This window comes from Aythya ferina (assembly GCF_964211825.1).
Source record: "Aythya ferina genome assembly, chromosome: 28".
NCBI lineage: Eukaryota > Metazoa > Chordata > Aves > Anseriformes > Anatidae > Aythya > Aythya ferina.
This window is the reverse complement of record NC_140325.1, coordinates 3,008,489-3,018,350: the sequence shown is the minus strand read 5'-3', so window position 1 is coordinate 3,018,350 and position 9,862 is coordinate 3,008,489. Positions and strand designations below refer to the sequence as shown.

Below are 9,862 nucleotides of genomic sequence, written 5' to 3'. Positions count from 1 at the left end.
GGGAGCGCGCGCGTGTGTGTGGGGGGTGCCACGGGGCCCACCGCCACCCCCCTACTGAAGCCACTTCCGGCTCGGCGCTTGCGCGCATGCGCCGTGCTCCCCCCCTCCCCGCGCCTTCCTCTCCGGTGACGTCAGCGCGTGCGTGCGTGCGTGCGTGCGTGCGTGCGCGCGCGGATCCGCCATGGAGGCCTCGGCGGGCGGCGGGGCCGGCGGCGCGGCGGGGCGGCGCTGGTACTTCAGCCGCGAGCAGCTGGAGCGCAGCCCCTCGCGCCGAGCCGGCCTCGACCCCGACAAGGAGCTCTCGTACCGGCAGCAGGCGGCCAACCTGCTGCAGGACATGGGGCAGCGCCTCAACGTGTATCCGGGCCTGCGCTTCGGGCCTACACCGCCGCCGCCGCGGCCTGCGCTGAGGGAGAGGGGAGGGAGGGAGGGGAGGGGGGTTAAAGGGGGTGGGGAGGGGGAACGGGGAGAGGTTGGGGGTGGAGAGGGGGGAGCAGGGCATGGAGAGGGGGGAGAAGCGGGCCTGGAGATGGGGAGAGACGGAGCCGGGGGGAGCCGGGACCGGAGACGGGGGGAGCCGGGCCTGGAGCTGGGGGAGCCGGGCCTGGAGGTGGAGAGAGCCGGAGCCGGGGGGGTTCTGGGCCCGGAGAGGGGAGAACCCGGCCTAGGGGAGCGAGAGCTGAGGAGAACCGGGCCCTAAAAGGGAGGAGCCGGAGCCGGGGGCAGGTGGGGAGAACCGGGGCTGCAGGAGGTTGGTGCCAGAGAACAGGGAGCCGGGCGTGGAGTAGGGGGAGTCAAAGGGAGCTGGGGGGAGACCGATTGTGGAGGTGGGGAGGCTGGGGCTGGAGTGGGGAGGGTTGGGGGGAGCTGGGGGAGTCTGGGCCCAAAGGGAAAGGAGATGGGTTTGGAGTAGGGAGAGCCCGGCCCTGGAGTAGGGAGAGGCTGAGGGGTGCAGGGCCTGGAGTGGGGAGAGCTGGAGGGAGATGAAACCAGGGGGAAGCCGGGTCCAGAGCAGGGAGAGCCAGGAGGATCTGGGGGGAGCCAGTCCTGGAGTGGGGAGAGCTGGGGGGCACTGGGGGGAGACAGCACCAGAGAGGGGAGAGCTGGGGGAAGCTGGGGAGAGCCTGGCCCTGGAGTGGGGGGATCAAGGCCTGGTTCTGGGGTCAGCAGGAGCTTGGGAAGCTGGTTCCAGGCACGGTGGAACCAGGCTCGAGTTTTGGGGAACCAGGCTTGGTTTTGGGGGGCCGGATCCATCTCAGCAGCAGGGCCTGGGGGAGGGAGCTGGGCCCAGCCTGGTGTTTTGGGGCTGGAGGTGTTCCCCGCGGGGTCGTGCCTTTCCTTAGCCCCGCCACCAGCTCGCAGCTCACCATCAACACGGCCATCGTGTACATGCACCGCTTCTACATGGTGCAGTCCTTCACCCAGTTCCACAGGAACGTAAGTGCTGGGGGGGGACTCCGGGGGTCCCTGGCTCTGCTCCTGCTGCCAGGAGGGGCTGGGGGGGGGTCACGGTGACGTGGTGGGACCTGCCCCAGGGAGGGGGCTTTGCAGCTGCTGTGTGGCACCAGAGATCCTTCATCTTCCTGGTGGCGTTTAGCCTTGTGCAGGCTTTATTTACCAAAATTAAATCATTAATATTTATTTTTTAATTAAGATAAACATTCATCTGATTTCATTTGCTCTGATTTGAGACTTTAGAACTTAAAAAGAGTAAATTTTTTTTCCCCCGCAGTCGGTGGCACCGGCGGCTCTGTTCCTGGCAGCCAAGGTGGAGGAGCAGCCCCATAAGCTGGAGCACGTCATCAAGGTGGCTCACGCCTGCCTGCATCCCCAGGAGCCTCCTCCGGACACCAGGAGCGAGGTGAGCGTTGGGGTCGGGGAAATACGCCCCGATGTGAGGAGCTGGGGCACGGGGAATGGGAACGGGCTGCCCCCCGAGCAGCTCCTCCTTCAATTTTGTTCCAAAGGAGCTGCTCTAAAAGCACGTGGCTTCATCCTGGGGTGGGCAGTGAGAGCTTTCAGGTTCTCCTCTGAGCTGCAGAGAGCTTTTGGGCTGCTGCTGGGGCTGCGCCGTGCCTGGCATGGCAGAGGATGGCATGTGAAGCTGGGGCTGCTCCGTCCCCACACCTTCAGCAGTGGGTTTGGTAGAAACGTTGCCAAATTTCTCAAGACTTAACCCAAAACCGAGCAGCCAGCCCTGTGGGAAAGGGGAAGCTTTATCCGGGGAAGCTTTAGGACAAAAGCTGCCTCCTCTCCTGTGAGGGGCTGGGACCGAGAGGGTCTGGATCCTGTAGCTCGAGCTCTGGCAGTGCAGCGGGTCTGCCCTGCTCTGCTTTTTTCCCCTCTGGCAGGGAATCTGTGCCAGGTGGGCATAAAGATTTCCCCTGGCTGTTTTCACCTCCCTGAGAGAGGAGTTTTAGAAGCAGGCAGGCTTCATGGGGAGTGCCTCGTGGCGAGTAACTTGCCTGTCCTCTCAACCCCAGGCTTACCTGCAACAAGCCCAGGACCTGGTCATCCTGGAGAGCATAATCCTGCAGACCCTGGGTAAGTTTTTCAAAGCGGGCGGGCTGCCACACGAATCCCAGAGCCAGGAGTGCTCCACGCAGCTCGGGGGCAGATGCCCAGCTGGCAGGACAAGAGCCCGAGCAACAAACTCTGCTCTCACCCCACCGTGCTCCTGTTTTCCTTTTAACCTCAGCATTTCTAGGTGTAACTCGCATCTATTTCAATCCTCAGAGAAACCGAAGTGTGGAAGTGTGGCTCCTCTCTTTTTTTTTTCCCCACAGCAGGTTTTGTTCTGCTCAGACACTGGTTGGAGGTTAACGTGATCAGATTGCTCTTTTATTCCCCTCCCAGCCACCTCTTGGTTTTGAAAGCAGAAGCTGGGGCCTGCGCTCAGGGCTGTGGCTCCTGGATCCAGCGTCCTGCTCCTTCCGAAAACGTTATTTTTTCCTAACATCTCTTCTGCTGCAGATTCAGTTTGCGTGTAGCCCCCCAAAATGCTCAGCTCTCTTATTTCTGACTCGGTTCGGAGTAAATCCCTGCTGATCCCCACCTTAGGAGGGGTTTGGAGGAGCCAGGGGTGTACGGGGTGCACGTGTTGGCCTCCTGAGCCAGGGGGTGAAGCGTGATCCGAGCTATTCTCACTTCTCCCTGTCCCTTTTCTAACTTCCCAGCTCATCTGGAATATTCTGGGCTATTCTGCCTGGAAGGAACCGAGTCTGTTGCACAGATGGACCGACGGGATTTTTGTCTTTTCTTTAAAACCATAATGCACCAAGCGAATAGGAAACCGAAGCGGGGATTAAGTTCCATTGACTCTTAGGGCTGCAGCCTCCTTCAAAGGGAAAACGTCTGCTTCCTCTTAGCTCTTTGGGTGACAGAAATTCCTTTGAGCAGATGCCATTGTCTTCTCCTTCCTCCCAGCTGCTGGAAGAGGCTTTGTCTTGCTATTTTTAAATTGCTTCGTGGTTGTTTTGTTTTCAGCGAGGCCTTTCAAGGCGCAGGACTCGTTGAGATGCTTGGATGGAGGCCTGGCAGCAGCGGTGACCTTTGGGTTTTGTGGCTGGAGGTCCCAAGCCTTTGGGATAAAGGACAACGGGTTCCTCTATCCCTGCCCTTGTCCCCCGGGAGCAGGAGACACGAGGTTCGTAGATCCGTTGGGCTCTGCTGCTCGTTACCTGATGGCCCTCTCTCTCTCTGTCTCCTTCCAGGCTTTGAGATCACCATCGACCACCCCCACACCCACGTGGTGAAGTGCACTCAGCTCGTGCGAGGTAAGAGGCGGCTCCTGCTCGTGACCCCCTGCTGCAGGAGAGCTTGCCCGCAGCCAAAAACCGTAGCCAGCATCAAAACAGAGCCATTTATGAGCACCTCTGGCTCTGCTGAGCCCCCCTGAGCTCTCTGTCTGCTTCTAAATGCCTTCCCTAGACGTGGCGTGAGCTGATCCAGCTGCTGGGGGCTCTTATTTTGCACGCGGTGGCCAAAAGCTGGTGGTTTTGGAAGTAAAACGTAGCAGTGTTTTGTCAGAAGGGCTAACCCCCTGCTTTTTTTTCCTTTTCTCTTTCAGCCAGCAAGGACTTGGCGCAAACTTCCTATTTCATGGCTACCAACAGGTTATTATTTTCTGATTTAATTAATTCCTATTTGGCAAAGGGTCTTACCTGGAGGAGAGAAGCCCCCGGTGACCCCTGGGGCATTGCTTAGCCAGTGAGCAACCGGGGGCTGCTGGGTTTGGTTCGGAGATGGCAGGAAACCTTTCTCTTGCTGGCTTCTGACCCAAACCAGCTGCAAAATCAGCCGTGTAAGCGAGGCAGACGGGCTGCTGTAGAACCTCACTGCTTTATTTTCCCAGGGCTAGGCAGCTGTTGACAGTTCCAAAAAGAAAACCAGGCGTAGGGTGGATTTGAAGCACGGTTTTGCTTGCTTAGTACCGAGGTGTCAGAGAGGGAGCTCTCGCTGCACCGGGTGCTGTGCAGATTCTGAAAACAAGCAGTCTGTGTCCCCAAATAAAGCTGGTTTGGAGTGTAAAGGGAGAGAAACAGGAGCTGGACACCGGCAGGAGGGATTTCAGGAGAAAAGCACAGCCTTGCCTGGCCTGAATGGCTGCGCTGGCAGGCCAGGAAGCGCTGCCTGCAGAAGGAGTTTGGGAAATTAATAAAAATCTATTTTTTTTCTCACCTTGAGAGGTCCGGGTAGTTCTGTCAGGTGCCACCTGGATTTTCTTGGTGAGGCCTGTAGCAGTCCTGGAGTTGGGACGTCCATCTTTATTTATTTTTTTGTAATTTTTGTGTTCTGGATTACCAGTTTCAGGCAAATTCCGAGTTGTGGCGTCAGAAAACGCTGTGTTTCTGGGAAAGAGGTGGCAGAAATGAAAAGATGGGAGGAAAAAGCTGGGTTAGGAGTCGGGTCTGCCCCACGTGCTGCCTAGAGAGGGATGGAGCTTCGTTGCTCATAAAACACCAAACGAGGAGGCTAAAACAGCAGAAATCTTTGCCTAACCCCAGAAAATAGTTTGGGGGAGGGTGGCAAAGCGTCGCCACATCCCCGTCGTGGTGGAGCAGCGCCCAGCAGCACGCCGCTAGCGCAGGGAGGCAGCAGGACAGAGAACAACTCGGTGGCACGGCTCCAGAGGGCACCCTGTGGGTTTCCTTCCTACACTGGCGTGAAGTGTTAGTACTGCGTGGGGAAATAACCTCCTTGGGACGGGTTTTATCCCTGCAGCGGTAATTGCAGAACCAAGAAACGAGGAGGTCAGGTTAGACGTGAAAGAAATCCAAGCAGAAGGTGAGAAACGCGGCCAGGCAGCCCCGGTTCTGCCCTAACGTGATGCCTCGAAACGCCCGATTGAGGTGCTTGAGCAGTCAAGTCGACAAATTCAGGCGTAGCTACAAATATTTAACATTTTTATTCTTCCTGGCATCGTCGTAGGGCAGAGTTGAGGCTCTTGGGGCACCAGGACTTCGCTTTGTAGCCATGCTGGATAAGGGGATAAGGTTTTTTTTTTTTTTTTCTCACTCTGAATTTCCCGGGTTTGACTTCTTGGTGTGTGGATAAATCCGATACCCACGAAATGATTTCGTGCCTTTTTTGCCCGTTGATGCCCAGCTCTGTGTCTCCACAGAGATAGAAAAATATGAAATATTTTATGAAATATGAAAAATATGAAATATTCTATCTCCACAGAGATAGAAAAATGCGTGGATAGAAAAAGCTTTTGAGTAACCCCCGCGTGGTGAAGAGATGGGGCTGCTGTTACCCCGGAGGGGCTCAGCAGTGTGCTTTCTAAGGGGCTTGTCCACAAGTGTGGCAGCTCTGCCGTGGCTTTTAGGGCCTGGTGGGGTGTTCCTGCAGCTGGAGAGGAAGCTTGTGGGGTGCTGCTGCATCCCAGTTCTCGAACGCGCTGTTGGCTCGAGCTCCCCGTTGGGATTTCTGAGGTTTTGGTGCTCCGTAGCCCTCCCGTCCCAGCTCTGCCATCTGAGCAAATCTCATTTACTGCTGGAAACACTTGGCGTGTGGCCGGGGCTGCCTTTTAGACGCTCCTGAGTCGCTGCAGGAGGGGAGGGAGAGCAGGGCCTGGCGGTGGCAGGAGCTCCGTGAGCCCGTTCCCTTACGGCAGGCTTCGTGGCTGCAGCATCAGTGCTTTTTCTAAAGCTCCCTGGGGGAAGAACAAACCCTTCCTAAAAGCCCACGGTGGCCAGTTGGAGAAGGCGCACGTCCAACGAGCAGGGAGGTGACTTTTAGCACTTTTAATAATTTTTAATTATTTTTTTTTAATGGAGGAACGTCAGGTTGGGTCTGTGCAGAGCGCTGCAGTTCTCGTAGCCAATGGGCCCAATCCTGCTGTGGCTCAGATTTGGGGTAAATGGGGTTTAGAGTGAGATTTAATTTGAAACGCAACCGGTGCAGATCTCTGCAAATTCGGCTCCTAACTGCAAAACCAGGCGTGGGCCTTCAGGAATTCGGTGCTTCTGCTGTAAACTTCCCTGACACGGAGGCGAGATCGCTCCCCTCGGAGAGACAGGAGGGGATGAGCGCAGATCCTAGGAGCTTCCTGCTCGACCTGTAGGTTCTCGGAGCGGTAACGACGCCCTTTGCCCGTGGTGTTGCCTTCCCAGGAGCTGCACTAGGACTTTTTTTTTGGTTTTGTTTTGTTGTTGTTTTTCTCAGGCTGAGCAGAGCCAGCAGCAGAGGTGGGGGCTGGCAGGTACCCCAGCTGCTCCCTCAGAGGAGGGCTTGAGCCTTGAGCTGCCAGAGGTGCCCGGAGCGCAGCGGGGAAGGCAGGAGCAGCCTGGCAGAGTGGGACGGAGACGCCTGTAGGGTTGTGCTGGGGGAGGAACGGCAGGGAACTTCCCCCCCCACCTCCACCTCTTCCGCAGCGTCTCTCCAGTTGGGCGATTGTGTGTGCTGAGGTTCAGGCTTGGGAGTTCATGGCTTTCTGTTTCTCTCTCCCTGCTGGTGACGTCAGCCTGCACCTGACCACCTTCAGCCTGCAGTACACCCCTCCCGTTGTGGCCTGCGTCTGTATCCACCTGGCTTGTAAATGGTCCAACTGGGAGATCCCAGTCTCCACGGACGGGAAGCACTGGTGGGAATACGTTGATGGCACTGTAACTCTGGAGCTCTTAGATGGTAAGTTTTGGAGCAAGGTCCCCCAAAAGGCTCTTGTATTATCTTGGCATCTCTGTTCCTGCCATTCCAACACGGCCACCGGCCGGTTCACGGACTCAAAGGGCTTCTGGTTTTGCCAAAGTTTCCAGTGCAGCAGCTGCTATGGTACAACAGAGATGGCAAAAGGCGCACAGTGAGATGAGTTAACCTGTGGTCAGTGGTTCTAGCTGTCAGTATTTCCCCTCCTGGAGTAGCTCCATCTCATCAGTAGCTCCATTCATCAGTAAGTAGGGGGTTGCCCTGATGGATTTAGGGCCGGCCTGCCCGCCCCTGACCATCCTGCCTGGCTTTGTGTCTCCTCTGCAGAACTGACTCACGAATTCCTGCAGATCCTCGAGAAAACTCCCAACCGGCTCAAACGCATCCGGAACTGGCGGGTAAGAGTCTGCTTCGTGGCTGCTTGCAGGAGAACGCGGGCCCTGAGGTTTTTTGTGTGGTGTCTCCAAGCATTACGAGGCCAGGCGGTGCCTGGAGGGCACGCGTGGGGGGGGGAGCCGAACACCGTGGGTCTGCAAAATGTTCCCTTGGCACTCGAGTGCCTCGTTTTTGAATTAATTCTGTAGAAACTTTGGTCCTTAAACTGCTTTAGCAGCCCCGTGCCGGGTTGTTTGGCATGAGGAGAGAGAGAAAGGGGCAGTGGGTGTCCATCAGCCAGCAGGGAGGCTGCTCCCGCGTCCTTTCTGCGACAGCCCCAGGTCGATAACCGCTCGCTGCTTTCCTTCAGGCCTCGCAGGCGGCCAGGAAGTCGAAGGCCGACGAGCACAGCGAAGACAAGAGCCTGTCGGAGCAGACCATCCTCAACATGATCTCCAGGAACAACAGCTCGGACATGAACATCGCCGGCCTGATGAGCATGTCCACGTCCTCCACCGCCACCGGCGCGGGGCCGGCCCTGCCGCCTTCCACCGAATCCCCCCGCGAGCAGAGCGGCGCGGAAGGGGCGGCGGCGGCGGCGGGGGCTCAGCCGGAGCACTGGCTGGCCCAGCATCCTCCCCCCAAACTGGAAAGCTCCCAGGGCCACAGGACTAGCGACGGCTCGGCGGCCGAGCACCCTCTGCAGCAAGATGGCGCTGCTTATCAGAAGCAGGGCGGCAAGAACGCGCCGGCGGCCAAGGTGTCGCTGAAGGAATACCGAGCCAAGCACGCCGAGGAGCTGGCGGCGCAGAAAAGGCAGCTGGAGAACATGGAGGCCAACGTCAGGTCCCAGTACGCCTACGCCGCGCAGAATTTGCTGGTCCAGCAGCAGCGGGAGAGGGAAGTCCAGCAGGAGAGCAACCCCTCGCCCATCATCTTGAAAATCCCCATCGGTTCGGAGAACCCCGAGCGGCCTCCCGGCCCCGAAAAAGGTGACAAAGCCTCGGCTCTCAAGCTGAGGATCCCGGTGACGGGCGGAGGAGGAGGAGGAGGAGGCGAGAGGCCTCTCCCCTCCAAGCAGGAGGAGATCAAAATGCGCATCAAGGTGCCGAGCGCCGCCGACAGGCCCGGCTCCCTGGACGAGAGCGGCGCCAAGAGCCGGGAACACAAGGAGAAACACAAGGGCCACTCTTCCAACCACCACCACCACCACCACAACCATCACTCGCACAAACACTTGCACCCCCAGCTCGCCGCCGGCCCCAGCGGGGTGCTCAACAAGCGCCCGGGAGACTCGAAACACCTCGCCCCCCCCAGCGCCGTGCCCCACAAAAGCTACGGCCTCTTCGGTTCTTCCCGCAAGAGGCCCCCGCCGGAGGAGGTGGCGGCGACGGCGGCGGCGAGCGCGGCGCCCCACGAGCACCAGCCCAAAGTCAGCAAAAGCTCCAAGGGTTCCGGGGCTCAGTTCCCGTATCCTCACCTCCCGGGTCACGGCTCGGAACCCGGCGGCCTCCCTTTACAAACCCCGACGTCCAAAAACCGGGGGCCCCACGGCAAATCGGACAAGGGGGGGCCAGCGGGGGCCAACGGGCACAACGCCAACCAGGCCAGTGACTACCAGGATACGGTCAACATGCTGCACTCGCTGCTGAGCGCCCAGGGCATGCAGCCCACCCAGCCCCCAGCCTTCGATTTCCACGCTTACGGCGAGCTTTTGAACCCCCCCTCCCGGGCAGGCGCCGCTTCCAGAGCCTCCAACACAGACAGACCCCGGCCCCCCCCCCTGCCCTCAGAACCGCCCCCGCCGCTGCCTCCCCTCCCCAAATAATTCCTTTTTACTACTGAATCGGGACAAACCGGCCTGCCTGCCCCGTTTTTTTTTTTCCCCCCCCTCCCTCCTCATCCCCTGCGGTGGAGGGGAAGGGCTGTTGGTGTTCCCCGCTGCCCCCCCCCCCCCCCCCGAGAACTCTTTTATTAGAACTTTTCTTATTTCCTCGCGAGGAGCCCTCGAAGCTGTGAAAGGACAAAATCCCTTTCTCTTCCTCGCTTCCCTCCCTCGCCGACTTCCCAGTTAAGAGCAGGGTCCGGCCCTGCTGGAACTGAACCCCCCCCCCCACCCAATTTGGGGAACACGTCGGGGGCGGGGGGCCCGGGGAGGGGATTATTTAAAACATGTCGCAGAAAAAAAAAAAACAAAACCGAGATGTTTTACAAATAATTTAAGCAGTAACTTATATCTTTTAGCGTTTTTGTTCCTTTTTAAGTTTTGTGATGCTGGCAGGTGCTGCGGGGGCCCCCCCCACGCACCCCCCCAGCGAGGCTCGGGGCTGCTCACGTG

General features: G+C 58.5%; 1 protein-coding gene across 3 annotated transcripts; it reads left to right on the top strand.

The window, feature by feature from the left end:
- Positions 1 to 155: 155 nt before the first annotated feature.
- CCNT1 (cyclin T1) lies at positions 156 to 9,792 on the top strand. Of its 3 annotated transcripts, XM_084500090.1 has the most exons (9): positions 166 to 357; positions 1,356 to 1,437; positions 1,733 to 1,861; positions 2,484 to 2,544; positions 3,714 to 3,776; positions 4,070 to 4,115; positions 6,968 to 7,131; positions 7,477 to 7,547; positions 7,895 to 9,792. In XM_084500090.1, the coding sequence occupies exons 1-9, from the start codon at positions 182 to 184 to the stop codon at positions 9,350 to 9,352; spliced, it is 2,250 nt and encodes a 749-aa protein (XP_084356216.1). In that variant the 5' UTR covers positions 166 to 181; the 3' UTR covers positions 9,353 to 9,792. The 3 variants fall into 3 exon arrangements, with proteins under 3 accessions (XP_084356218.1, XP_084356217.1, XP_084356216.1); XM_084500091.1 differs by lacking the exon at positions 6,968 to 7,131 and having other exon boundaries at positions 160 to 357; positions 7,895 to 8,331; XM_084500092.1 differs by lacking the exons at positions 6,968 to 7,131; positions 7,477 to 7,547; positions 7,895 to 9,792 and adding an exon at positions 6,670 to 6,957 and having other exon boundaries at positions 156 to 357.
- Positions 9,793 to 9,862: the final 70 nt, after the last annotated feature.